We start from the raw sequence: 27,917 nt of genomic DNA, 5'->3' as shown, positions 1-27,917 counted from the left end.
TAAGCCATCCAAGATATTGCTACAGAATGTTTCTTTACAACATTGTAAATGAAAGTGACTGCTGTTGGTAATACCTTAAATATATTTTTATAATTTTACAACTGCTCATTCATGAAAGCAACAAACGTTATTTATTTTGTCACACAACACAAACTTTTAGACCAGGTATTCGTCTTTTTTTGGGGAAGGAACACTCGGATCATTTAATGCCATCGCTCAACGTGATTTAGACATTCTTAAAATACGTTAATTTTTCCTTGAATTCATACAGATAAAAATTACTAATATTAACGTGTTTAAAGTACCACCGTGCATGATTATCGGATAAATTGCCGGGCGTTATATAATCTGTGCCTTCTGTCAAGGTCTTTAACCCCCCCCACCCCCCTCCTACCAGTTAACAAATGGCATGGCCCAAAAAGTGTCCACTCAGCAAATGGTACAGACTGGTGCAGTTGGCAGAATTTGTTACGGTGTAAAAAAATGACGCATTGCATAAGGTCATTGCAAGTTGGATAACCGATGTGTTTTCAGGCTTGGTAACTTGAAATTGGGTAAGTTAATTGGTAGGCAAGTTTCCTGTGTAGATTGCTACTTGGAAGCCTAGTTATAAGGCAGATAAATTCATGGGGTGGTTAATTAGCACTTTAGCATACTTATTGTTATTCTGATTGCTTATCAAGGTCGTTGCTTGATTAAGCAATCATCTATGAGGCTGGTTAATTTATAAACTGCTCATTGCTGGTTGCTTGATCAGTTGCGAGTTTGATTGCATGATTGGGTTCCAGGACCACGGTTTAATTTGGTAACCGGTCTTGAGGATGGGTTAATTGAGCAATTCGTCCCGAGGATGGTTAACGGCGTTAGTAATCGATTATCAGGCCGCTCGCCACGTTGCTTTGCTCGCCGGTTGCTCTTTAATCAAATGTATAATTCCGTAGGGGGCCGACGTCATCGCAGGAGTGATGATCCGGCTGCCTGTTGCGCTGCAGGACCTCCAGGCCAACTACATGCAGGGAGTGTTGCGTCACATGCCCTTAAACTGCTGCATTATGGCCGAGAGCTGCAGTGCTCGCTTGTTCAGAGCCGCCTCCTGCTCCCGCAGCTGGGCTTGCTGCACCACCAGATCATCCTGCACAAAAGACAAAGGTCCCCCGTGTGGACTTTTCACCTTTTCCCTTTCCGAGACGACTGTAAGTTGCAGGGTGTGGGTCCCGTTCACTGCTGGATCTCGGAACACGCAAGCGGTTCACCATTAATTTTATTTAGGGAGGCGTAGCGCCGTTGTTTTTAAAGACATTGTACTCACCGTAGAGAAGTGTAGCGACACGAATTCCGCACTCTATGATAGCTGGCACCAGACTGGTGCCACACGCCCTCTCGCATGGCCTTGTGGGAGCCGCCGTACCGATAAAGCTATTTTATTCCAGTTATTCGTCCGCTTCGGCAGTTGGGGCTGTTGCATCTCATCGGGGGATCATCAAGGATTGCGGCGACTCAGGGAGGCCTTCGTCCTGACGTTGATTATTTATTAATTCAGCGTCTGCGTTTGACACCGTGATTCATAGAGTTTGGAGGTCATCACTGGTCAGATCATTAGCTTCCTCGGGAAGGCCCCGGTGCTGATTGAGGGGGTTGCGATGGGGAACACTGTATACACTGCCTCCCAACTGTGGATTGATCGTGGTTGGTGATGATGATGTGTGAGGTGTAGAGGTTGTGTGGCTAGCACAACACCTGGCCGCCCTTATCTCCCCCTTTCTATATGCTTGTACGTCGCACCAGGTGCGCCATTTAGTCAGACTGGGGAAATTCCAGATGCGGGTCAGATATCACTCGTGACCACTGATGTTAGCTGAGGCTGGGAATTGGAATAACTAGTTGAGTTAATATTGCAGGTCACATGGCCACACAAATACAAAGATACCCCAATATAGCCTTAAACAGACTCGGGGCAAGTGCTGTTAGCGAGTACCTATGAAGGCGGCATGGCAAAAGGGGGTAAATGGCCAACACCACAATCGGCCATCCTTTGTCTCCCTAGTAGCAATATGTACACACCACACCGGATACTCATTTGAGGCTGTGTCAACCTAGGGGAGGCCCAGGACTGGTTAAGATAATTGTCACCGGTGTTGGACGCGAGCGGGAATCGAACCTGGGTTGCCAGGTTCGTAGCGAAGTGCGCTTCCCGCTACACTCCCTCTCCCCACACACACGGCCGGATTGAGGTTCTTTTCGGCCCTAGGCACTTCTGTTTCGTGGGCCTTCAGTGATCACTCTCTAGAGTTGGTACTGCTGCTGCTGCTGCTGCCCCATGCTGCTACCGCCGCTGTCACTGCGCTGGTTTCACGCAGACTTCGAATTGTGAAGGGAAGTGTTCTTTTTCTAAGCTAAAGCTGATTTTTTTAAAAACTGTCTCCGATCAACCATAGGACAACAACGCTTGTCTTCCCCTCGCACTACTCTATTGAGAATGAGATTGCGCGAAATACACCACTTGAAGATGTTATTGCTAATTTTGCAATAAAAACAATCTCGAAAAATTCATCTCCGCTTTTAATTCCTCTCTCACCTCATGAACTTTGCCTCTTTGTATATACACTGTGCCTATCCTTGCTATATAAATACATTTATTGAAGATATCATGGTAACATTTTTTTTTTATCATACATACAAACAAAAAAACATGGTAACATTTTTGTTTTCGTCGGCCTTTCAATTTTTGTAGGATAATCCAGCGCTGTCCACACACGCACACAAAGACAAAGATCCCCCAGTATAGCCTCCACAGACTTTTGGGGCAAGTGCTGTTAGCAAGCACCGAACCACACACACAGACACACGTGTATATACATATACACAGAGACATGATATACACAGACAGACAAAGACAAAGATCCCCTGTATAGCCTTAACAAGGTTGGGCAAGTGCTGTTAGCGAGCACCTATGAAGGCCGGCACGGTACACGGGGGAGTGAGTGGCCAGCACCACGCTCGGCCGCCTTAGCCTCCCCAGTGGCGATGTTTACTACACACCGCACCCGGTACTCATTTTAGGCTTAGTCGACCTAGGGGAGGCCCAGGACCGGTTTAGATAATCGTCACCGGTGTCGGCCATGAGCAGAAATTGAACTCGGGACGCCAGGTTCGTAGCGAATTGTGCTAACCGCTACACCACCGCTCCCCACGTATATACACATACACACGCACAGACACATGGGCACCTTGACGGTGCACAGCTGCCGCCGCTCGGCGTCGTTCTCTGCCGCACGTGCTTTGAGCCACGCCTCATTCTGACTGCGGTGTCGCTCCAGCATCTCCTGCAGTTCCTGCCAGAGGCAAGGTGGGTGGAACGCCGCTCACAGTTACGTTATCGCTTCGCTCCCGTGCGGTGACGGACTGAATCAAAACATTGGCTCAGGCATTTGTAAACACACCGCCCCAAATTCGAGCTATGGGACTTTTTTGTTGTTAAAATGGGTTGTGGGATGACAAACTGTGTAGCTCTAGTCGCTAGATTTTCGATGTGATGACATGTGAGCGTGATTTTGCTGTGCGATCCGATTTGCCAATTTGGACCGGGTCCACAAATAAATTGGCCGGTGAGAAAGAATCTTTGGTTGCTGCCGAATACGGGGACTTAACATCAACTAAGAGTGTAAATATAAGGGATGACGCGCACACAGGTAACAGCATTGTTAATAAAAAAAATATATAACCAAAAAATACTCTGATCACATTTGCAATTTCCCCACGACAGACCGGCCCACCGGCCCTCGGAATGGACCGGGCCCACCCGGGCATTTGCCCTCTGGACTGCCGTCCTATGGCCAGTTCAGGTCTCGCTTCCATGGGACGGGTGGCTCGACAAATACGATCGCATCGGATCTTGAGGCTGACGGAGCTCAGAAATATGATGCACAAAAGAGTGCTGCTTCCATTTGCTTTTCACCCAGACGTCTGTGGCAAGAACGCGCACTGCATGGACGCGTCCACGCGCTGCATGGACGCGTCCGGACGCCTCCGTCCAGACCAGGGGCCGGCAAACCAAAATAACAGACTGACTTTTTTTTTCGAATTTGGTACAAAACTCAATATTTCAAGAGCCGCAATGCTTATGAATACATACATATATAAATACGTGGATTACGTCACGAAGCAGTCTATGAAGACCCGCTTGCGGCTACGGAGCCGCAGGTTTGCCGACCTCTGATCCAGACTGTCAACCCCTGCCTCTGCAGGAGTGTCGCTTTTGCGCCCAATCTCAAGTGAAGTCAACCTTAGTTTCGTTCACGCATGTGTGCCGCCTTTCTGGAACAAATGTGCCACGCTCAAATCGCCATCTTCACATTAACATTGTACTCACGGTACTATTAGACAATTCCAAGCAATGGCAATATTTATTTATTTACATACTACCTACAACCTCTGCCTGATCCACTTAACCCTGGATGGCTGCATCAACTCCCACTACTTCCACAGGCACTCTTTCCGCACCTCCGATTAGCACGGTTGGCTACGTATGGTGCGAAAGAAGTTCGACGCACATACATACGTACGTACATACGACAGCCCAGCCCCTCACCTCCTGCTGGCGCCTGTAGGTGACAGCGTACAGCGCCTTCTCCTCCTGCAGGACGAGCCGAGCCTGGGTCAACTCCGCACGCTCCCTGTAGATATAAGTTCGCCGCATTTACTGGATCATCAAGTGAGGGAGACCTGTGTTTCACTGCTCCCACCCCACCAACCTCCCCCCGCCCCTCCTCTACCCCCCAACACCTCACCCACCTCCCCACACCGCCACCCCCCCGGGGAGATAAAGGCAACTAGGCATTGAATTGGCCACTTCACCTCATCGGCCTTAAATAGGTCCTCGCTAACAACACTTGCCTCAGCAGTGGATAGAGGCATGAGTCAATGATGTGTGTATATATGTGTGTATATACTGTATATGTGTATATATGTATGTGTGTGGAAAGTGCTGGTATCTACGCTGTGTGGACCAGAGGTCTCAGAGGTAGTTCTGTGACATCCATTTACGTGGGCCGATCTCCATCATGAAAGGTTGGCACTGCTCTGCGAGAGATCCCCAACTCACGTCTCACGACGTGACGCCGATTTTGCAATCTGGATAAAATTGTGGAAAACATTTTTTAAAAACTAAACTATTTTTTATTTACCAGGCAAGGCCCACTGAGCTCAATAGCTCTTTTTCAGAAGCTACCTGGCAATCACAAATGATAGCTCAACACAGTGGCTTAACTTGTTCAAATGAAGAGCAGTAGCCAAATACTGTGAATTGAAGGAACCTGTTCAAAACATAAATTGCGATTTAATTAAAATAGCTGACATTTCATTTTTTTTTTCGAACAACCGACAAACGCTGAACAAACTGGGCAGCAGATAGTCCGCCCCCCCCACCCCCACCCCATACCTCCCCCCCCCCACCCCCGTGCTGGTACTCACGCGTTGAGTCGCCGGTGCCGCACGTCCAGGGCGTCCAGCGCCTTGCGGATGCCCTGGGCCGCCTCCGCCCGCAGTTCTGGGAAGGGCGGCTCTGGAGGGCACGACCCCTACACGTGCACACACAGACAGAGATGCCAGGAGCCCTCGCTGTGAGTCTATATGCTAGTCTGTGGGTTTATATGTGACATTATGGATCAATAAGTAAGTCTGTGGGCCAATATGTGAGTTTATTGGCATATATGTCAGCTTATGGCTCTTTACATAAGGCTGTGGAGTATATATGTGAATCTATGGGTCTATACCAGTGGTTCTTAGCCTTTACTGTAGCCTGCACCCCTTTGGTTCTCAGAAAGGGCATCTCGCACCCCCAGGAAGTGCATGCACCCCAGGTTAAGAACCACTGGTCTCTTTGGAAGTATATGGTATGTAGGTCTATGGGTCACGGTGGCATAGCGTGGTTGGCATGGAACCTTGCGCATTGAATGATATCGGGTCGCCTGTCCCATTCCCCCCCCCCCCCACCAACACTGATTCATAGCCCAGCATGTGGGCCTCTCTGGCCCATGCGCCCCGATGCAGTTACACCGCCTGTGCACACTCGCCGGCTACGCCACTCGTCATCCTGCTGCTGCTGCTGCTGGAGCTGGCTAGCAGTGCGATGCTGGCGGTGCGGTGTTGGCGGTGCGGTGCTGGCGGTGCGGTGTTGGCAGTGCGGTGTTGGCGGTGCGGTGTTGGCGGTGCGGTGTTTGCGGTGCCGTACTGGCGGTGCGGTGTTGGCGGTGCGGTGTTGGCGGTGCGGTGTTGGCGGTGCGGTGTTGGTGGTGCGGTGTTGGCGGTGCGGTGTTGGCGGTGCGGTGTTGGCGGTGCGGTGTTGGCGGTGCGGTGTTGGCGGTGCGGTGTTGGTGGTACGATGCTGGCGGTGCAGTGTTGGCGGTGCGGTGTTGGCGGTGCGGTGTTGGCGGTGCCGTACTGGCGGTGCGGTGTTGGCGGTGCGGTGTTGGCGGTGCGGTGTTGGCGGTGCGGTGTTGGTGGCATACGGGAGGAGTGGGGGAGGAGTCCGTGCTGGCCTGCTTGGGTGGCTCGCTCAACTCGTACTTCACTCTCGGAATTCGTGTCGGTATGAAACTGTAACATATCATCATCATCTTACCTTAATTATCATCTCACTTTTAGCTACACCATCATCATACCTCCATCATCATCACTATTAGCTCCACCATCATCATCACTATTAGCTCCATCATCATCATACCTCCATCATCACCGCACCTCCGATTAGCATGGTTGGCCATGTACAGTGCGGAAGAAGTTCAACATACGTACATCATCCTCACAGTTTCATTATAATGTCTCCATCATCCTCACCATTAGCTCCTTTATCATCATCATTTCTCCATCAGCATCCTCATCTTTTAGCTTCACCATCATTGCTGTGATCAAAATCTCAACCCACCTGTTGTTTATTTCCTGAAGCCCCATCTCCGACAGGATTTCCTTCATCACTGCACACACGCATCACACCACAGGCAGGAGCACGCGTGTTGCTTGTGTGTCTTATTTATCGAACCAAGCCACGTCGCAGTCAACCCCCACATTCACATAGACCAACGACTTGGCTGTGTGTATTGCAAGTATGTTGAACTACTTTCACATCGTACGTAGCCAACCGTGCTAATCGGAAGTGCGGGGGAAGGACAACAAACTAAACACAAAAAGCAGTTCTCAAGAAAAAAGCAATTCTGGCATACATATTAAGTTAATCAGTGTCAAAGAAATGCGGAATCCACCTTATTTGAGGTGGATTTAGCTGGCATTCACAAGGGAGGAAGGACACAACAGGGGTTGTGCAAAGGGTCAATGCTTGACCTTTCCCTGCCCCCGTGTAAAACGCCAAATTGTATTAAAGTCATCAAATGCTATCGGCCGCACTGTATTGGCAGCGGAGGCCCAACCATTATAAAACGCCCTCGTCTCATCCACTTGCATTCAACGATTCACCCCCCCCCCCCCCCCCCCCCCAGAGATTTGAAGAAGGTTCACGATTTGAGTCAAGAATCCATTTTGTATTCGTGTTTGCAATGTATGTGGAACTTCTTTCTCACCGCACGTAGCCAACAGTGATAATTGTAGGTGCATGGTGCGTCGTGTGTGTAGCATAGCAGTTAGTGCATTTGTGCTATGAAGCTCGCGACCCGAGTTCCATTCTCACGGCCAATACCAGTGATGATATCTGAACCGGTCCTGGGCCTCATCTAGGTCGACACAGCCTCAAATGAGTACCGAGTGCAGTGTGTGTAAGCATCGCCACTAGGGAGACAAAGGCGGTCGGGCGTGGTGCTGGCCACCAACCTCCTCGTGTGCCGTTCCGGCCTTAATAGGCGCTGCTCGCTAACAGCACTGGCCGCAACAGCCTGTTAACGAAATACGGGGGATCTTTGTCTTTGGTGTATGTTGTGATGTGCCGTGCCACCCACGTGGCTGCCGGTCCGAGGGGTTGATGAGCCGCATGGCCTTGACGTCGTTGCACTCCCGCTGCTCGTTAATCCCACCAAACACGTACAGCTGTGGACACAGCCTCGTTAGCGCAAACCAAACGCTCCCCTTTTCATCGGTCGCTGTCATCGCAGCATGGTACATTGAACAAGAGGCACAATTTTGTTGGCGAGACGTGTTACGATCAGATTCAATTGGCAACCTGGTGTCGGCGCTGCTTAGAGGTGGTGATAGAGGTTGTCGTGGATAAGCAGTGATGGAAGTGTGGTGGATTAGGGGTATTGGAGGTGACGAGGGTGGTTTGTGGTGTTGCTGCTGGCGGTAGTGCAGTTATCTTTGGTTAAAGTGGTGAGGCTGCAACTGGTCGTGAAGGTGAGTGGCGGCGACGATGGTAATGGTGTTACAGCTGGTGATGGGTGTCGCTACTGGTGGTGAAACTGAAGCAGGTGATGACTATCTTCTTTGGTTCTTTCGGTAAAGTCACGTAGAATGAGAATAAAAGAATAAATTGATAAAATAAAATAACACAATAATATTCTCACGACGTGAGAATGACTAATTCTGGCGGTGGTCGTGGTGATACTGCTGCTGCTGCTGGTGATGATGATGGTGATGATGATGGTGGTGGTGCTGCGGTCTCTGGTGGCTGTATACACACGTGGCCATGCAGAATGAACACCGTGTGGCTGTGTCTCTGTTCCGGTGCCAGCCCCATGTACAGGGGCACCTTCCACTTCATCTTGGCTGCGGGCATCGACAGAGACACCACGACAAAGCTACACACAACAAGTGCCTGTTCAGCAACTTAAATGTTGGCAATGCTGTCATATTATTGTAATAGAGGAAGCAGAGATGATTATAAGAGTGGATTGATGAATGATCATAGACAATGATAATCAATTATTCATTAATAACGATCATCTTGATGGATTTAGTGATGATAATGCATTATTGATGTGGATGTGATGATGCTGATAATGAAAGATAAATGATGATGGAAATGATTGATTAATGGTGATTTATTAATGGTGACAATCATTATCATCACATGATGGACAAATGGATGATGAAGGTGATGATGATTCATGATTATGACGAGGGCTTCACCGAGGCTGAGCTTGTGGAGGTCACCCAGCGATGTGCCATCTGTGCCACGTGTTCCTCCAAACACGTAAATATCCTACGCGTGGGCACAAGGACCAACACACAACATCTGTACAACCCCGTAAACTCTAGAGGCCATAACTGTTGGTCAGCACCTATTAAGGAGTGCCATGGTGGCGAAATGTTGAATACGTCGCCTGGTGTACAGGAGGTCGTGGGTTTCATCCCAACCCTGATGCCTGTATATTCGGGGTTTGCATGTTCTCCCCGTGGTCACGTGGATTTTTCTCCGGGTCCTCCGTTTTTTTCCTCCACATTTGGAAACATGCGTTTAGATAAGTTGCCTGCTATACATTTGCACGTGATAAGGCACTTCGTTGAGCTGTCATTTGCAATAGCCAGGTCGCTTCTGAAAAAGAGCTACATAGCTCAGTGGCCCTTACCTGGTAAAATGAAAATGTTTTAATAGTAGTTTAAAAAAATGTTTACTAGTAGTTCATAATAATTTGTTTAATAGTTTTTTTAAACCAAGACCAGCATCCCCCACTTGCAACGGGGTGGTGTGGCCAGAACCGCACGCATCCAGCTGCCTTATTGATCCATATAGACTGTTGGGGCAAGTGCTCTTAGTGTGTTGTACCTATTAAGGCCAGAACGGCACATGTAAGAATGGTGTGGTTGGATTCACGCCCGGCCACCTTGGTGTCCGCAGGACTGATATTGTTCACACACCACTACAAAGACAAAGACCCCCCAGTATAGCCTTAACAGGCTGTTGGGACAAGTGTTGTTAGCAAGCACCTATGAAGGCCAGAACAGCACAGGAGGGGATGGGTTGACTAGCACCACGCCTGGCCACCTTTGTCTACCTAGTGACAAAGTTTTTACACATCGCACTCGGAACTCAATTGAGGCTCACGTGCTCACTTACACAAGGCAATAAAGACACGCAAAAAATCCCCTGTATAGCCTTTATAGACTATTGGGACAGCCCAGCACGGTAGACCTAGGGGGTGGGTGGCCAGCACCACGCCCGGCCTTTTTGTTTACACATCGCACCAGGTACTCATTTAAGGCCGAGTCGACCTAGGGAAGGGCCGAGGACCGGTTCAGATAATCGTCACTGGTGTTGACCGTGAGCGGGAATCTAACTCAGGTCGCCGGGCTTGTAGCGCAGCACGCTAATCGCTACACCACCGCTCCTGGTGTGCATTCATTCAGTCGCGAGTCAACGGAATGGCGACGTCAACACGATGCACCAGATACTCGTTCGGTTGACCTAAGAGGCAGGCAGGCCAGTTTAAGACACCATCTGTTGGGCGTGTGCGCATGACCAGCTGTAGAATCTGCTGTAACATCACTCGCCTGCACTGGGCTGTTAGTGAGCAGCCCAGAGAGTTTGTGGGTCAGCGCTACTCCAGGCCACCTTTGTCTCCGTAACACTGATGTTTACACGCCGCAGTAGGCACTCACTGGTCTGTGTAGAAAGCGGTGGCTGCATAATCGCAGCGGAGTGCACTGACGCGTGACTTTTTTTTTAAATTAAATTGTCTTAGCAGCTCGGTGGTTGGAAAACGAAGCCGTACACAGAAGCTCTTGACCTGTGCCTCTGCGTTATTTTTTTGTCAGTTTACTCAACGCGTGACATAGGTTCAAAAGTTAATGGATGAGAGGTGGGGTGAGAGGTTTTAGCCTGTCGCATAGAGACTCGTCAGCAGTAGCTGGGCAGCTCGGGTCGGGGGGGGGGGGCGATACAATGTCATAGCACTGAGGTAACACTGCTGAGATACTGGGTTTAAGTGCAGCAAGGTCTCAAATCTATCACTGATGTGTACAGTAGATAACTTTTGTCAATCCACTGCTGTATGAGGGCCTCGCCATGCCATGCGGATCATGACCGTGTTTTGACCATAGTTCATGCTCGACGGTTCTGGTTGGTCAAGGCGGGGAGGAGGGGGGGAGGAGGAGGGGGGAGGAGGGGGGGAAGAGGGAGGAGATATGAAGGAGGAAAAATTTAAGTGCTGCACAAATGGACTAACATTTCAATCAGGTGCTTTGCAATAATAATAATGTTTGCTACCAATGGAGTACATCGTGTGGATGCAGGCAGTGCATCTACAGAGGGGCCATAAGAACCCACGGACCACAGGAAGCATTTCATCCCTTGCACCAGGACCCATACCAACCAGGCTATACCACTGTGGCCTATAGAGACCCATAGCTTCACAGAGAGACCCAAAGATTTTCATAGTTTCTGTGTACAGTCTGTTGAACTTCTTCCTCGCCGTACGTAGCCAACCATGTTAATCGGAGGTGCGGGGGAAGGACAACAAACTAAACACAACCATATATCTAACGATTGTCTTATTAGCAAGGCAGCCGCACAGTGGCAACAGCCCAATCACCCCAGGAACAGAGCCTTGACCTCGGAGTATTTAGAAGGAGGCGATCTGAAGATCTCAGGGAGCTCGTTGCAGTGTAAAAATTGATCAATTTCTGTAAGTATTGTGGGCCTAACCCATTGAGTGCCATGGTGGCAAGATGTTAACTCCCTCACTTGGTTTACGGGAGGATATGGGTTCGATCCCGATCCCGACCCTGACGCCTGTATATTTGGAGTTTGCGTGTTCTCCTCCCGTGGTCATGTGGATGTTTCTCCGGGTCTTTCGGTTTTTATCTCCACATTTAAAATCAACATCAATCGATTAGAGTATTTGGCTGCGATAAATGTCCACATGATAAGCCATTTCACTGGGCTATAATTTGTGGCCAGGCCGCTTCTGAAAAATAGCTATAGAGCTCAGTGGGCCTTACCTGATAAAATTCGAAAAGTAATTGTGAAATATCGCGGCGCTAACCCATTGAGAGTGCCTTGTAGGTCCGCTGGAGGATGCGCACGCATGCACGCACACAACACACCTTGTCGTGGTGCGATGTCAACGAGTGGCAGCCTCGACCGCAGGGGGCCTCGCCTCGCACCTCGCACGCACTCCAGGAGAGCATGGCTGCAGCAACAAAAAGACAAAGATTGGTGCTGGATATTTGATTCTTGACAATGTAACATTTTATAAGGGGACTTGTCTGTTGTCTTGGTGTGGTCTGGGACTGTTTTTGCTGTTCTTTTACTGCCTTTCCCAAGCTTGGGAATTGATGTACTCATGCAATTTTAACTTATATACTTTATAAAAACCACGGTGCTTGTCAAGGGGGCCCCAAATCGTTGCTTTGGCCACCAGGGGGGGGGGGGGGGGTCCAAAGCACCCCCTGCCCACACGCTGGTTACCTACTCCTGTCATTCCATTCCGCTGCCCACCCAAGTTGCCATAGTAACTCTTGGCTAATGCATTGCCGGTGATCGTTGCCGGCAACAATTGCTCTGAAATTGCCCTATCAGATCATGGCTTGACTGGCTCTGAGGGGTCATTGTACGCCAATTATATAACAAAGAAGACAAGGATAATTATTAAACACGAATTACATTTGTGTATCTTGAGCCAAAAACATATATTTTAATAAATGTATCATCAATGCATTGTTGCACGCCTCGTAAATAGGTTCGTACCAAATCCATATATTTATACCGTAGCTTAAGATAAAAAAATACACATTAAAAGATCAGCATAATTAAATTATACACAGTGTGCCTGTTGCGCAGTGCTGACCCACAGCCGTGTTTGTAATTACGGTTCATGACCTTTGCAAGAGGTCTCATCAGTGGCAGACCCAGGGGTGGGGCTGAGGGGGTTATTGACCCCAGCACCCACCCCCACCATGGTGGTTGCCTCGCTTTGCTCCCAACTCGCCCGCTTGAGTTCGATTCCCACCCATGGATAACATCAGTGGCGATTATCTGAACTGGTTTCGGCCACCCCACCACCCTAGGTCGACTCAGCCTTAAATTAATATACCGAGTGCAGGGGTCGGCAACCAAAGTAACAAGAGATATTTTCTTCGAATTCAGTCAAAAAAAATCACTGTTAAGAGCAACATTGCATGTGAATACGAGACAGTGGGTTCTTAATAAATAACGTCACGAAGCAGTCCTTGAAGAGGCGCATGTTGCCGACCTCTGACCTCGTGTGACGTGTAGAAATCAGTTCTGGGGAGATAAAGACGGCCAACCGTGATGCACGGGCCACACCACCCTTTCGTACGCTCTGTGCCACCCTTGATAGGAAGAACTCACAAACAGCACTTGCCCCACCAGGCTATGTGGTCTACATGGGAGATCTTTGTCTTTGTGTTGTGTGTGTGCGTGCGTACCTGTGTCGAGGACGTGCACGTCACTGTAGGACACTTTGTCGCTTCCGAACCCTCCGAATGCGTAGAGTAGCGTGCCAACAGCTGTCATGCCATGGTCACACCTGTCAAGCACATGCGATCGCCCGATATTTTATTTAGTCAGCATTGTTGACTTTGGTCACAGCCTTTGTCTAAATCAGTGGTCGGCAAGCCTGCGGCTCCGGAGACGCATGCGGAGCTTTAATGAGGACAGCTGCTTCGTGACAGTAATTTACTAAGGGCCAGCGTCTCGTATTCAACAAGTGCATTGCGCGCTCTTAGTACGTAATTTTTTTTTAATGGCTCTTGTTATTTTGGTTGCCGACCCCTGGTCTAAATGAAGATAATGTGGACGATTCGTCAAGTATAAGTCGGTGGATTTAATTCAGGTATTCTCTTAGTCTCCTTGACTAAAGCGGTCAAACACTCTTTTGTTAGTACATTAACTGAGAGGCCAGAGACACAGTGGATAATCTCTCTGGCCGCTGTATTTATGTGCTGTGAATAAGGCGCATTGCCAGAATCTTCGTCTGTTATATTTTTTCCCTTCGAAGGCCACGGTGTTATTGACAAATGCGTTGCGTTGTTTTGTGATTTTTAAGTTCATTGTGCATGTGCAGCACTGCCAATGCAGCTGCATCGCCAAATAATGTTATCTATGTTGATGCGAGGGTTGTGCAATTTCCCTCAAAATCAATATTATGACCAAGCCAGCCAATCAGTGAACTCGGAAAATCTTCATATACACATATAGCCAATTATCAAGGTTGACCATCTTCAGTGCGCTGCTGTCTCGAATAACGTTCTAACATTATCTTAAGTGTGCACCTTCATTCGAACTCGTTAATTTCGTCTCTTCACAGTCGGTCACGCATTGGTCTTTGGTGGGAAGTCATAGTCTAGTGGTGATGGTGGTGATGATAATAATATTCGTGGGTCGTTGTCATCGTTGTACTTGATGATTTTTATCGACTCATAGTGAACGCTACCTTACTTTTAAAAACTGTCACTAATTTTGTTGACAAAATGAACAATGCATGTGACCGGGTATACACTACACAAACAACCTTCTTCTTGCGTTCCCGAATGTCCCTGTTTGTCGGATTACATGGTGAAAAATCAACCAGTGTCTCCCATCACCAGTCGTGGGTAGGGTTTAGTCAGCAGTGTGAGATGTGAATATGGACTAAGGCATATCCATAGATTGTGAGGTCGGAGGATACCAGGCGCTTTGCATTCTGGGCGATTCAGTTATAATTGGTCATCGGCGAAGGAATATAAGCAGGCTTGAACCTTCCCGCGAAACCAACATGGTAGAGTATGGTCAAATAACCCCCATGACCCACGCGATGTGGGGAGACCTCCATCTAGCAGTGGACTGGCAAAGGGCTGTGAGGTTTACGCTTTTGAATGGGTTCCTGGTGCGCTGTGTGCACATCAGCGCTTTGGTGGCAAAGGTGGCCACACGTAAATCACAACAGCCACAACGGCCCCCTCGTCGTGTGCTTTGCCTGCCTTAATAGGCGCTCGGTAACAACTCCCACATCCACAGTCTGCGTGGCTGTAGACCGTCGAGGATATCTCTGTAGTGGTGAGTCACAGCGCTTGCGAGTCACCAGACTTGACGATGCTTATTATTTTATGATTTCCATTCTACGTGACTTTACCGAAAAAATTAAGAAGATGCTTGGAAAGCCAAGGGAGTTCGCAAGAAGTCACGAACAAACATCTCCTAAGAGACCCGATGGCTACGATCCCTGGCTACGATCTTTCGTCACTCCTTATGGGCCGCAAACTCTAAACCCTCATCCGCACACACAAACAGTGGCAGATGCGGATACTTCATGATGGCAAAAAATGGAAAATAAAAACTCTGGCAATGTGTGGCGATTGTGGGCACCACCCAGAACAGCGACTCAATGCCCGATTCACAAATACAAGTGAACATATTGGCAGTACATCGGTGCAACAATAACACACCGGTCTTTATAAAACAGTCTGCCGATGTCACTGCTGCCCTTGAGTGGGCTGCAGGCTCTCCATCAGGAAGTTGCACTAACATTCAGCAGCTGCTTTCCCATTCGGACGTGTAACATCACGAGTCGTAATCTTTTGATTCCACCGTCCGCCAATAAATTATTCTGGAAATTAATTGAGGAACCGTTCGACCAAGTCTAGGGCACGAGTACAAATCAGCCTTTCGGAACATGGAACCAATCGTCATCAGACTGGGTGCTGCTATATGGCAACAGGCTGTGAAGCTTCGTGTTCAGCTGCTCATAACGTTCATCTTCTGACTTCTTCGACATCACAAGAACTGATTTTGACGCACACCCCGCAAGATTTTCTGACCGGGGTTGCGAATCACGGACCACCGGTGTGCCGCCAATACGTTCAAATATGGAGAAGCAGAAAGAGACATCAGAGCACGATACACTGTGCTACTCCGGACGCACTGGTCTGGCTCAACCACCCACGATGTAAAATAATAGTTGTTGCTCTGCATCAGGAGTCGGCAACCAAAATGACAAGAAGAGACATCTTTGTTTTTAATTCGAGAAAAAAAAAACAATATTTTAAGATCCACCACTGCGTGTGAACAACGTCACAAAACAGTCCATGAAAGAGCCGCCATGCGCCTTCGGAGTCGCAGGTTGCCACGACCCCCCCCTGCTCTACATCAACATCAGCCACACGGAGGAGGAGTCGCACCACGCTTGCTTTCCTCGGTGAACATAGCAACGGACCTGTGAGACCCGTGCTATTGTGGTTGCATGGGTGCTGTGTATGTGTGTGTGCGCGCGCATGTACTGAGTTATCACGTTCCCCCTCTAAACGCTTGTGCTGATTAATAATTTACTGGACACGAGGGAGTGGTGGTTGAGCAAAGGCACAATGTGGCTGCGTTTCTCATTGCGTCCAACTTTTTTTTTACATATATACTTGCTGAAGTTCACGCCCAAACTCATCCTGGGTAAATAATCCCAGCCACGATCAGAATTCTAATTTCTCAGATCCGAAAACACGATCTATAATCGTGATCTACAATTGCAAAATTGTCAAGACGTTAATTGAAATGTAAATAAATAAGCAGTGGAGGCTTCTGTTTCATCACCGATACTGTGGCAAACGTCTAGCCATCAACCACTGGGCCTTCCACCCCAGTTTTCCACGAAGGTTCAAGTAAAAATGTATCGATTTAAAATCGATCATTCCGCTCATGTGTGTAAGGATCTGATTTACACGTTCTAGAAACGTATTTAAACTATATGCTAATCTACCTTCAGGTTAAATGGATTGAATGAGACAGACCATACATGTGAGACAGCGAAACGAGACAGGGAAGCATCTATTCTTCAATGGAATCATGCCGCCAAATCGTGGCAATTCACTGAATCTGTGAAGGCTGGTGGCAGGGGAGAGGCGTTAATCATTGTATGTACTTAGTTTACACCTTACGTAGCCAACTGTGCTCATTGGAGGTGCGGAGGGAGGACAACAAACTAAACACCAAAAGGCGTTCTAAAGAAATGTATATATGTTGAACTTCTTTCACACCGTACGTAGCGAACAGTGCTAATCGGAGGTGCGGGACAAGGAAAACAAACTAAACATAAAAAGCAATCTTTAAGAAATGAGTTTTCAATCCATATTTAATAGTGCTTAGCTCCAGTGGCTTCCTAATATCGGAATGAAGGGTGTTCCGGATAGCTGCAGGAGGGCATCTGAAAACGTGCGATGCAATGACCAATGCAGTGTCCGATGCCTAGCAATGCCCTAGCCTTGTAAGCATGGCACCTATCGCCGTCTCAATGGTGACACCCTGTGTGAGAAAGAACACGGGGTGGTTGGGCGGGGTGGTTGGGCGGGGGTGTTGCGAGAGAGGCAAGGGTGGCACGGTGCTTCGAGCCTTCACTGTTGTGGAGTTACCTTGGGGATGGAGCGACGCCGAAAGTGTGCACGGGTGTCCAGGTGAGAGACACTGCCATATGTCGCGAGTTGTCGTCGGGTGAGCGGACCGGGGTAGGGGGAGGCAGGGCAGCGGCGGTTAAGTCATTAGCCGTGCTGAAAATCGCCCAGTTAAATAACGATACTTTTACGCTTATGGCACCCGTGTTTGTTAGCAGTTTTGACTTTGTTTCCTTATATTTTTGTCTTTTTCTACACTTTCATCCCGACTAGGTAATCGGCATCATGTCACGAGACGAAGTATCCATTGAGAAATTTTGCAGAGCACTACCGCTGAGATCCCTTCAAGTAACCTGTCACTGACAACAATGATCATTGCATGACAGCCGAACCGATATTTTTAATTCTTGGAATTTGGCCAAAGTAAGTGAAGAATCAAATTTCATGCAATGAGTTTTTGTTTTTTTTGTAAAGTAATTGGTGACCGGGCTGAGACCATGATCTCGCTACACTTAAGAATGCAGTGTTAATCTTATAGGCGGCTGCCCGGATTTGAACCCAGCTCAGCAGTGCCAGCTCAGTGCTCTGAGCCAACTAGCCACTTCAAGGATCATCTTTACTCGACACGCACAAGCCTAATCCCAACACCCCACCCCCCTTTGCAGGCCAGTGCTGCGTTCACCAACGTGCAAACATCAGGACAGCCACCACCGGGGGGGGGAGGGGGGGGGGTCCTCCCTTGCGTGCACTCGCACGTACCCGTGTTGAACTGGAACATGTCGTTGCACGCCTGGCCTCCCCGCACACCTCCCATAACGTAGATGTCGTCTCCCAGCGCCGCCACGGCTGGGCAGAGGGCACGGGGGGCCAAGCCGCCCCCGCACACCTTCTCCCAACCCAGAGAATCTGCTCGCAAGAGGCACACGGGGCAAGAGGCGGAGGCGTTAGCGTGGCCTCGCTATGCTAACGGCGTACAAGCCACACTCTGGAACATGGGGGGGGGGGGGGGTGGTGTCGTCCTATGCACAGCAATGCACAGCAATGCACAGGTACTTTGTCATTTTAATTTTCAGCTTATCAAGCTGTGGACATGAATGGCAACCGAGGGGAAGACCTAAAGCCAGATGGTTGGTGATAATGATGAGACTCTGAGAGCGGGCCATTGGAGGTCAGGAGTTGACACCGCTTCCTTTCTTCTGCGTGATCTCATTGCTGTTGCGATAGTGAAGAGTGGTGGCTTTAATGTCATTGGCTGTGCTGATCCGGGCCTTGTTGATGTGACTTCAGCAATATCTCCCCAGAGATCTGTTTTCACGGAGGTGTATGCACGCGTTCGTGCATGCGCGTGCACGTGCGTGGACGTGTGTGCACGTGTGAACGTACTCACCCAAGTGGAAGCGGAAAACTCCGATGAGCGCTTCACTCGCAACCAGTGAAGCCTGGCCTCCAAAGAGGTAGAGAGCGCCCCGAACCGCACTGCACGCACGCACGCACACAGAGATCACACGTTCAGCCTTAGAGGCTGCTGGACCAGCCTTACTTGCTGGGCAGGACTACGCCTGGCGACATTTGTTTCCACAGCACCGATGCTTACACGCAGCAGTAGACTCCTGAGTTAACGTAGGGAATGTCCAGCACCATTTCAGATATCGCTCTGCAATAATTGCAGCCATGGTTGGGAGTTGGAATGGTTTAGATCACAGATGCAGACACGCGCACACACAGGCATGGCTCACGATATTGTCATATACTAATGAGATGCATTGATAAAACGGCGAGTTGAGTAGGAAGAGCATTGATCCCAATTACTCAGGGCCTTGCTGTTCTGAGTCACGGCTGATCAGGTTGGTTGGGGTGACGGGTGGATTAGGATGGACTCGAAAGCAATAAGGTTGTACTGTGCAGTACAACGTCTCATACCTGACCGTCACGTATCCAGCCTGACCAGTTAGCCACCCAAACCCAGTGCTGTACGTGTGCATAGTGTAACTGCCATTTGCGATCGATGCTCAAAATCCGACTTTTTCATGTACAGCAATATATGTTACAAAATGGGACCTTTTTTTGGCAGTATCAAAGTTTGAAAAAATAAGAATAGGTTTTAACTTTTCCGGCAATAAAACAGGTGTTAAGATGTTCAAACACCAAATATAAACATTTTGCAAGGAATCATGTCTGCATTAAGCACACGTACTTGTGGTGAACATTCAAACAGAACATTTGTTCTGATAATATATGCATTGTCTTTAAAAGTGATTGGTCTACACCAGAGACAGCCTTCTTCCTAGTTTCACCAGTGTCAGACCAGCGAACGAATTTTAGCGTTCTCTGGTCCTCTGGTCTTTAGGGACTAGGCCCTGAATAAAGCTGTCTCTGTTGTAAAACAATCAGTTTCAAAGACAATGCCTCTATTATAATCAGAGCATGTTGTGTTTGCATGTTCTCACCGCAAGTACGTGTGGTTAATGCAGACACGAATCGTTGCGAAAAGTTTATATTTGGTGTTTGAACATCTTAACACACTGTTTTATTGCCATAAAGGGTAAAACCTATTCTTATTTCCTCAAGAAATGTCTTTAGTGAATTCGTAATCATGCATACATTCGCTTGCGTCTAAAGAACATGTTTACGATCAAAGCGATGACAGGTGAGTAAAAGAACTCGTAGAGAAGATACTTCCCCAGACGGAATAAGTTTATCTTCCAGACTCTTTGGTTTTTTCGGTAAAGTCACGTAGGCGAAATAATAAATAATAAATTTTGCTTATATACTTATTTTTACTTCATATTTTTTGCCTACGTGACTTTACCGAAAAAACCAAAGAGTATGAATCCTTGCAGTCACGAAAACTTCAAATCTAGAATTATCTTCCAGACGTTTCGACAGTTTGTGCTTTATTTTTGGTGCCGTAGCCTATTTGTGCAGAGTGTAAACTGTCATTGGCTATAAGTGTTCACGTATCCTGAACGTTTCACGTATCCATCAATAACAACATTGTGCACAGTATTGCAGGAGTACAAGGGGCAGGTGTTGTCATGTAGAGGCATTCGTAAATGTATTCTTTGCAGTAGATTGTTGCGTGCATTACAGTTCTGTACTATTCTCGATGGTGTGGAAATATGTTCAGGAGTTAAATACCCAGTAGCCACAACGAGAGGGGTTTGAGGAAACATTTTTTCGAGTTTTTGCTATTGCTCCTCCGTTGAAGGAGCGCAGACTACGTGGTTTACTGTATGGTCCATAGTTTTGGTTGCATGGCCACATTCGCACTGCTGTGGTTTTTCCTTAATTTTCCATTCATGAAGGAGATGTTGCGCATCGACCTGTTGATGTTCTGATGTGGTTGATGGTTACACCAGTGTCTTCGTGAAGAAATCTGAAATCCAGGAGGTGCGATGTTCGGGTTGTACAGGTGGATATGTGACACGGTCCAATTTTTGAGCTTCAGGAGTTTAATTCCCAGTTTCTGAATCTTTTTTAGGGGATCTCCCCAAAAAACCTGCTCCATGTTCGACCGGTATATGCTTTTCGGTTTCCGAACAAATGCATAATAAGGTCGCACTCATTATACACAAAGTGCTTGCCACAAATGAACCATGATACCTTGCTGATCTCATCAAAAAGCATAAATCACCACATGAACTCTGGTCACCCTCGCAGAAGCTTTTGGATAACCATCGAACAAAGACAGTCACCGCATCGCACGCTTTCATATGCACTTACGCGACCGTCTGGAAAGTTCTTCCTTCCGATATTAGGAAGCCACCGGAGCTATGCACTTTTAAATCTCGATAGAAAACTCATTTCTTTAGAACTGATTTTTGTGTTTAGTTTGTTGTTCTTCCCCCGCACCTCTGATTCGCACGGTTGGCTACGTACGATGCGAAAGAAGTTCAACATACATTATATCTAGCCATGCTACTTCCACGACACAATGCACCTCTCACATTGTGGAAGTGGCCAGGTGGGAGTATGCAGGCAGTATGAAGGAAGGGTGCGAGAGACAAGGGGCGGCCACTCACCAAAGAGAGTGACCAAATCGGGCACAGGGCAGGTGTCCACTGTGAGGAACCTCCTCCCACGACAGTTCTGTAGGGGTCACTGTGGACATATGAACGGGTTCGCTGGTCACATGGCATGGGGATGGGCCTTCATCTAGCAGTGGATTCACAAAAGAAATGTACCTGTGCAATGCATTAGTCGATGGAACAACGCTGGGAAAGAGTCACTCTGAAATTGTCAACAAACTTCGTGTGGCGGGCATGGTGGTGTGTGGCACGAGTGTTGTGATTAGACTCTGGACACTTGAGCTAGGCTAACCGGTTGATTAAGAAAGCTATTACTCTTCCGATGATCGGTTCAATTACTCAACCACTGGGAAGGAAGTGATGGGCAGGGTATGGTGACATCATCGGCATCAACGGCAACGTCATTGGTTTCCTGCCTTCGGGAGGCAGTACAGTAAGTTTGGAAGGCCGCCACTTTATAAACGGGCCCGAGCAGTAACTCACAAAACAAGTTGTTGATTCATCTTCTTTGGTTCTTTCGGTAAAGTCACGTAGAATGAGAATAAAATAATAAATTGATAAAATAAAATAACACAATAATATTTTATTTTATCAATTTATTATTTTATTCTCATTCTACGTGACTTTACCGAAAGAACCAAAGAAGATGAATCCTTGCAGTCACGAAAGCTTTAAATCGAAATTTAAGTTGTTGATTGCAAGGCCGTAGCCATGGAGTCAACATTGGGGAGGACCAAATCTTCCAGGGGGTCTGGGGGTCCCCCCCCGCCCCAGAAAAAATAAGTAAATTTGAAAACTAATTTCCTGCCTAAAATATTTAAACATTCACTAACACATGGGATGGACTTTTTATAGATGTTTTTACAATGTCTAATAGTATATTGTATTACATTGCTCTGTTTGTACAATTTTTACCTTTTCTTGTTTCATTGTATGTAATGGCAGAGATTAGGGATTAATAAAGTACAACCATAACCACAATCATATAAACAAAAATCTATGCATTGTTATATGAAGACAAGTCCAGATATTGTGGCCAAGTTTTAGCAAATTGTTTTTATTTACATAGCATCGCAATTATTTTTAAATATTTTTATAGCAATATATTTGGCGGAACATGTTGAGAATATTTGAATATTGGGGGGGGGGGGGTGTCCCCAATATATTATAATTACGGCCATGGTTGATTGCATCGGAGTCGATAAGCGGGACTTGCTCATCAGCCAAGCTCGAGTTTGAGCCCTAGGTGCGCGGCGTGTGTGCGCACGTGCTCACCCACGAGCATGTGGAGGTCGTTGTAGAGGATCGCCTCCCCATCCTGCCACAACACACACGCCAATGCGTTCAGAGATTTAAAAATAATTTTAAAAAAAGCAATGACCAGATTAATGTTGCGTCGTACGTGATGGCATCGTTATTATATGCCAGGGCTTCCCCAGGAATTGTTTTTTTTTGTCCCATTTTGCTGACTGTAATTTGTCCCAAAATAAAAATACAATCACAGGCGTTTACTTGTGAGCAAAGCACTGAGAATGCATCCAATCTCATCATATCTCAGAAACGCTTCATTGTTGAGCCTGGATAGTGCTGGGATGGGTGACCGAAGACCTTTGCGCAAATAGGTTGCCAGAGTTATCTCGGGGCTGTGTGTATGGAAGGCAAGTGCCAGCCAATTGTATTGTTATAGTGTACTTCTGTGTCTGCTCCCCACCTTCACCAACCAATACTTACCAATGTGATGATGTACGGGCTAATAACCCTCATGAGATGGTGTGACTGTAATATGGATTACACGAGGCGTACACGTCTCAGCAATTTGATGAATTGTCATAAGTTTAGGTTGCAATATGATTCAGGGATCGATTCTTTTTGTTTATTATTTTCTCATTTGTAGTGATTCTCCTTCGTCGTCTATCCTTTTCCGTCTCATTCTGTCCATTCACCCAAATGTAGCAATGGTAAAAAATTTGCATACATCAATTTGTAAGTGCACAATCGGATGTATCCATCATGAGCGAAAGAACGGTTACTTAATGGGATGAATGCATTGCTGCTTGCCTAGTACAGTCTCCACAATGACAGTTTCATTATAAATAATCACCACCATCCTACATTTATGAATTGACAAATTTCTGCGACTTCAATTCAAATGACCAATTATCTAGTCATTCTGTGATATTAACGAGTAGTGTCACAATGAAGCAAAGTGGCTGAAATTAAACCAGGCAAGCTTCAAATGAGTCTCATTGTGTTTAGTTTACCTTTTCCTGCTTTGTGTCATATATATCCTTATTATGCCTGTCACAAAATCACACAATCTTGTAGGATATTGAAAGGCAAGCAGGGTTGAGCCTGGATAGTGTTTGGATGGGCAATCACCACGTTATGTTATGGGCAGCAGAAGTAAGTGCAGCAGAATCAAATATTTTACTGGTCTTCTATGGTCCTACCATCTGTTCTCCCCATCTTCACCAACCCGAACTGATCAGCGTGATGAATTATGTTTAAACAAAAAAAAAACACATGACCAATATAGCCTGGGGAGGCCCTCATCCAGCAGTGGATTACCTAAATGGCTGTCCATGTATGTGTACATATCATTATTTCGATATCTTTTTAATTCTTCTTCTCATGGGTATCGAAGTTTGACTCTGAGTTTTAGGCATGTCCACTGAAATGTGAATCGTGAGTTTTGCTGAAAGATGCTGGAGAGCATCCAACTTGGGATATTTCGGCCTCTTCCGTGTTGGCATTTTAACGCTAAAAACTGAAAGGTGCAGAGTAGCGGTTGTGGTAAAGCAAAAAAAACGGTCTTTGATGTTGAAACGAACACTGTGCCACGGGGTAACCACGTGTACAAAAGCAGGATTGGATTTACTCTTGTCAAAGTGGAAAAAAAGCTGGCAAGGCAGTCTAATAAGAAGAGAGCCGGCATTTTTTTGTTATAGAATTTTGACTGTACGAAGAAATGCAAACGCACATATAAAAGAGAGGCACGCCGAGCCCTTCAGCTCATTACTACACCCGTGTGTTGCGCACTTTAAATAGTCATGCTGGTGTTCAACGTGACGTTTTAGTTTTTAAATAACATTGTTCGTGGAGTAAATATATATTTTTCAAAATGTATTATATTTCAAAACATTTATCGAAAAGAATAACGTCTGAAAACGAGAGAGAGAGAGAGCGCAAGGTCTCCGCTTTGTCGAGCAACAAACAAGGTGACACACGCCCAAGGGCACGGGGTCACCAACAGTCAGTCCCATCACGTGCTCCGCTTGTGGCGACCTTGCACTCTGTGGCCGAGTCTGGCTTCGAGAGGTTTTATAGTCTCTGTCGGGGAGCGGTAGCGTAGCGGTTTACGCACGGCGCTATGAACCCGGTGGCCCGAGTTCGATTCCCGCTCACGGGCGGACACCAGTGAAGATTATTTGAACCGGTTCTTGGGCCTTTGCTAGCTCGACTCGGCCTCAAATGAGTACCCGGTGCGGTGTTTAAACGTCGCCACTTGGGAGACAAAGGCGGCCGGGCGTGGTGCTGGCCACCCACCTCCTCGTGTGCCGTGCCGTCCTTCTTAGGTGCTCCCTAACAGTAATTGCCCCAACAGTTCGTTAAGGGGAATCTTTGTCTTGTTCGCTACAGTTGGTAAATACATTTGAGTGGGCGAATCCCTGTGGGCCCCTAGGCCACCTTGCGCTACACACACTTCAGTAGGAATGCATTACAATGAGTGGCAGCTCCTGAAGGGTGTGAGGCTGGACAGACAGAGTTGGGAGACACGGTTACTCCCGAAGGGCCGTCAACTCCCTCCCCACGCAGGCACCTCCGTGCTGCAGCCTCCAAACGTGAAGGCGATGTCACCCACGACAGCGGTGGCATGGCCGTGTCGAGCACTCGGTGGTGACCCTTTGACTTCCTGCTCAACCCACTGGCCGCTCACCAGTGCCATCGTTGGGCTCGGGCTCTGTGCAAGCGAGAAAGACAAATGATGAATAAATGGATGTCTTAGCCATTAAGATTATATGCACCAATTAACGACTTCCTACTTCAGGCACAATTGGTACGTCGGTCAAAGTATGCACACGACACACATGTATAAAACACACAAGGGAAAATCACTAGTGATGCAACGCAGCATTATGTAATGTGCTGGCCATACATATGATTAAATATTAACATTCAAGTTACCGTCATATGTTATCAACTCGCTCGTAATCCCCGATGTCGAAGCAGCACGTTCTATATAATTGAGGGTTGTTAAGACGATAACCGTTAACCCGTTTTGAAAGGGACCCATCATCATTTCCACAGGTGATTTTAGACATGAATGCACCGATTGCAATGCGCAGATGGTCCCCACCTCCGATTAGCACGGTTGGCTACGTACGATGCAAAAGAAGTTCAACATATACATGCAAACATTGGAATATACCTCCAGAACATAGTGCTGCCGCCTTGTTAAAAGAAAGAAAGAATATATAAGTGCCTTGAAAGCAAAACTATTCATCAAAGGCGACATTACGCAATGGTCCTAATGCATGGCACAATGTCTCCAAGCCAGTGGTGGAAATTACACATTTGTGGCCATCCATTTAGTACGTACGCATGGAGGGGGGGGGGGTTAACCCAAATGCGTAGCTTGCGTATGGGGGGGTCTACTGACAATGTATGTACGTATAGGAAACGGGAGGGGGGGTGAAGCCTCGATAATAATTTGTCTACATTGGCCTTCAAATGAGTTAGATAGTCCGACGGTGGACTATCTTTTTGCTTAAACACGTTAGTATTATTAATCCTTGATCGTTTCTGCGTGGATTAAATATCGGCCGTCCTGTAGGATTCGGGGGGAGGGGTGTCAGGCGTACGTACGCAGGTGGGGTGGGGTGGTGTAAAAATTTCGCGTGCGTACATGGAGATGGGGAGGGATTACGTTTTCACGGATTTTTGTTCGTACCTACTAAATGTATGGCCCCATACTATATCTGGTACGAGTCTATACGGAGCATCTTACAATAGGATACGCTACTTTAAAACAATTATACAACGGTGCCTCTCTAATAGTTACAATAAGCCTCCTTGCCAGGAATTACCTATTCTCTCCTGCGCATTGCCTCAACTCTTTACATGTTTTGTGTTGTTGCTCACAATTACACTGGTATTTAACGCCAAACAACAGCATTCGCTGATTAAGTGGCGCCGACGTCACCGCGGCGCTTCGTGCCAGGCTAGGTGCACATCGAGGCTGTCACGTGAAGTGCCGAAGGCCTCACTGACAGGAGGTCATTGGCCAGATGTCGTGGAACGGTGTGAAAGTCTTCACGCTTTATAAATGGGCCCCCCCATTTATTTCGCTGGAACAGAGGCGGGAGGATTTAAGAAAAGTGTCCAGCGTCCTCATAAACTATTCACACCGCCAACTGCGGCAACATCCATCAGGTAACATCCATCACGCTAAACAACAGCACCAAAGACTTTTTTTTACAACAGTCTTTAAGCGATAATGTGTCACTTAATATAGGTTAGATATTTTGATTTAAAGTTTTCGTGACTGCAGGGATTCATATTCTTGGTTCTTTCGGTAAAGTCACGTTGAAGGGAAACAATAAAATAAGAATAAAAAATACAAAACAATACAATTCTCACGACGTTTCGATTGCAACACAAGCAATCATCATCAGGTGTGAAAACCACAGCAAGAAAATTTGCACGAAAATTTGCTGTGGTTTTCACACCTGATAATGATTGCTTGTGTTGCAGTCGAAATGTCGTGATAATTTTATTGTTTTATATTTTTTTAATTTTGTTTCCCTTCTACGTGACTTTACGGAAAGAACCAAGAATATAGGTTAGATATTGTAAAGAAACCCCGTTTGACAATTCGTGTAAGTTAAACGTAGAATATTCCCGTGTGCTGTTTAACGCGTCGAATAAAATAATATTAGTCACTTATACCATACCTGCCAACCCCTTATGGGTGCCCTACTTTATTACAGAACAATTCAGACCTTATTGATCACTCCGTGGCCCTTATAAATATCAATGTTCGTCCTGGAAAGCTCGAATTTAAACAAACTACACGCCGCATGCCCCTGTTGTTATACCAGCAGTCCTCACAACTATCACAATACACATTCTTGGTTCTTTCGGTAAAGTCACGTAGAAGGGAAATAATAAAATAATAAAATAATAATGCAATTATCACGACGATTATATCACAATATCACAATACAGTTTACAAACTACAACAACAGTACAGGGCAATCATTTAAATACACGGTCGAAATTACAAGTTGTAATTCTCATTCAAAATTATACAATTAAATTACCTCAAGAATTCAACAGATCTAACCTATAAATTACCAGATAATTTATATGCGTGACGGGCAAAAACAGATAAAACATTTCGCTAAACAGTTCAAACATTACCTTTAATGAGCTCTTTCGTTTTACCGCTCGCCCTGCTTGTGCTACTTTCAAAAATAAAACCTTTATAGTTGCACACAAATGTTATTTTAAGATATGCAACAATTATAATAAACGACAATCTTTCTCACTAACACAATCTTTTTACTCCAACGCTGTCGACTGTGGATGCGAGGGGCGGGGCCGCGTGCTGTGTGGGGGGGGTGGGGGCAG

The 27,917-nt window shown here is 46.9% G+C and overlaps 1 protein-coding gene across 2 annotated transcripts; it reads right to left on the bottom strand.

Annotated features, from left to right (window-relative positions):
• Positions 1-112: 112 nt before the first annotated feature.
• LOC116951927 (kelch domain-containing protein 3-like) lies at positions 113-27,917 on the bottom strand. 2 transcript variants are annotated; one of them, XM_076073980.1, is made up of 18 exons: positions 27,840-27,917; positions 25,105-25,245; positions 22,560-22,602; positions 21,279-21,357; positions 18,644-18,732; positions 18,016-18,162; positions 17,278-17,329; positions 13,330-13,430; positions 11,986-12,071; positions 9,070-9,142; positions 8,621-8,706; positions 7,944-8,031; positions 6,923-6,971; positions 6,507-6,594; positions 5,470-5,576; positions 4,589-4,673; positions 3,228-3,332; positions 113-1,132 (listed from the first exon to the last, which is right to left on the bottom strand). In XM_076073980.1, exons 2-18 carry the CDS (start codon positions 25,228-25,230, stop codon positions 1,028-1,030), a joined length of 1,509 nt encoding a protein of 502 aa, XP_075930095.1. In that variant the 5' UTR covers positions 25,231-25,245; positions 27,840-27,917; the 3' UTR covers positions 113-1,027. The 2 variants fall into 2 exon arrangements, with proteins under 2 accessions (XP_075930095.1, XP_032826685.1); XM_032970794.2 differs by having other exon boundaries at positions 27,708-27,900.

This window comes from Petromyzon marinus, chromosome 44 (genome assembly GCF_048934315.1).
Source record: "Petromyzon marinus isolate PM22_M1 ecotype Great Lakes invasive population chromosome 44, UKy_Petmar_22M1.pri1.0, whole genome shotgun sequence".
In the NCBI taxonomy this organism is placed as follows: domain Eukaryota; kingdom Metazoa; phylum Chordata; class Hyperoartia; order Petromyzontiformes; family Petromyzontidae; genus Petromyzon; species Petromyzon marinus.
The sequence above is the reverse complement of the archived record's forward strand: the minus strand, read 5'-3'. Positions and strand labels throughout refer to the sequence as shown.

Bases quoted from the DNA above. Each gene is read 5' to 3' on its own strand.
- LOC116951927 (XM_076073980.1), bottom strand. From the start codon at position 25,230: ATGGCACTGGTGAGCGGCCAGTGGGTTGAGCAGGAAGTCAAAGGGTCA. The intron at 21,358-22,559 runs GTGAGCACGTGC...ATATGTCCACAG, and splicing joins CGACCTCCACATGCTCGTGG to TGACCCCTACAGAACTGTCG. The intron at 9,143-11,985 runs GTGTGTTGTGTG...GCCCACGCGTAG, and splicing joins TGACATCGCACCACGACAAG to GATATTTACGTGTTTGGAGG.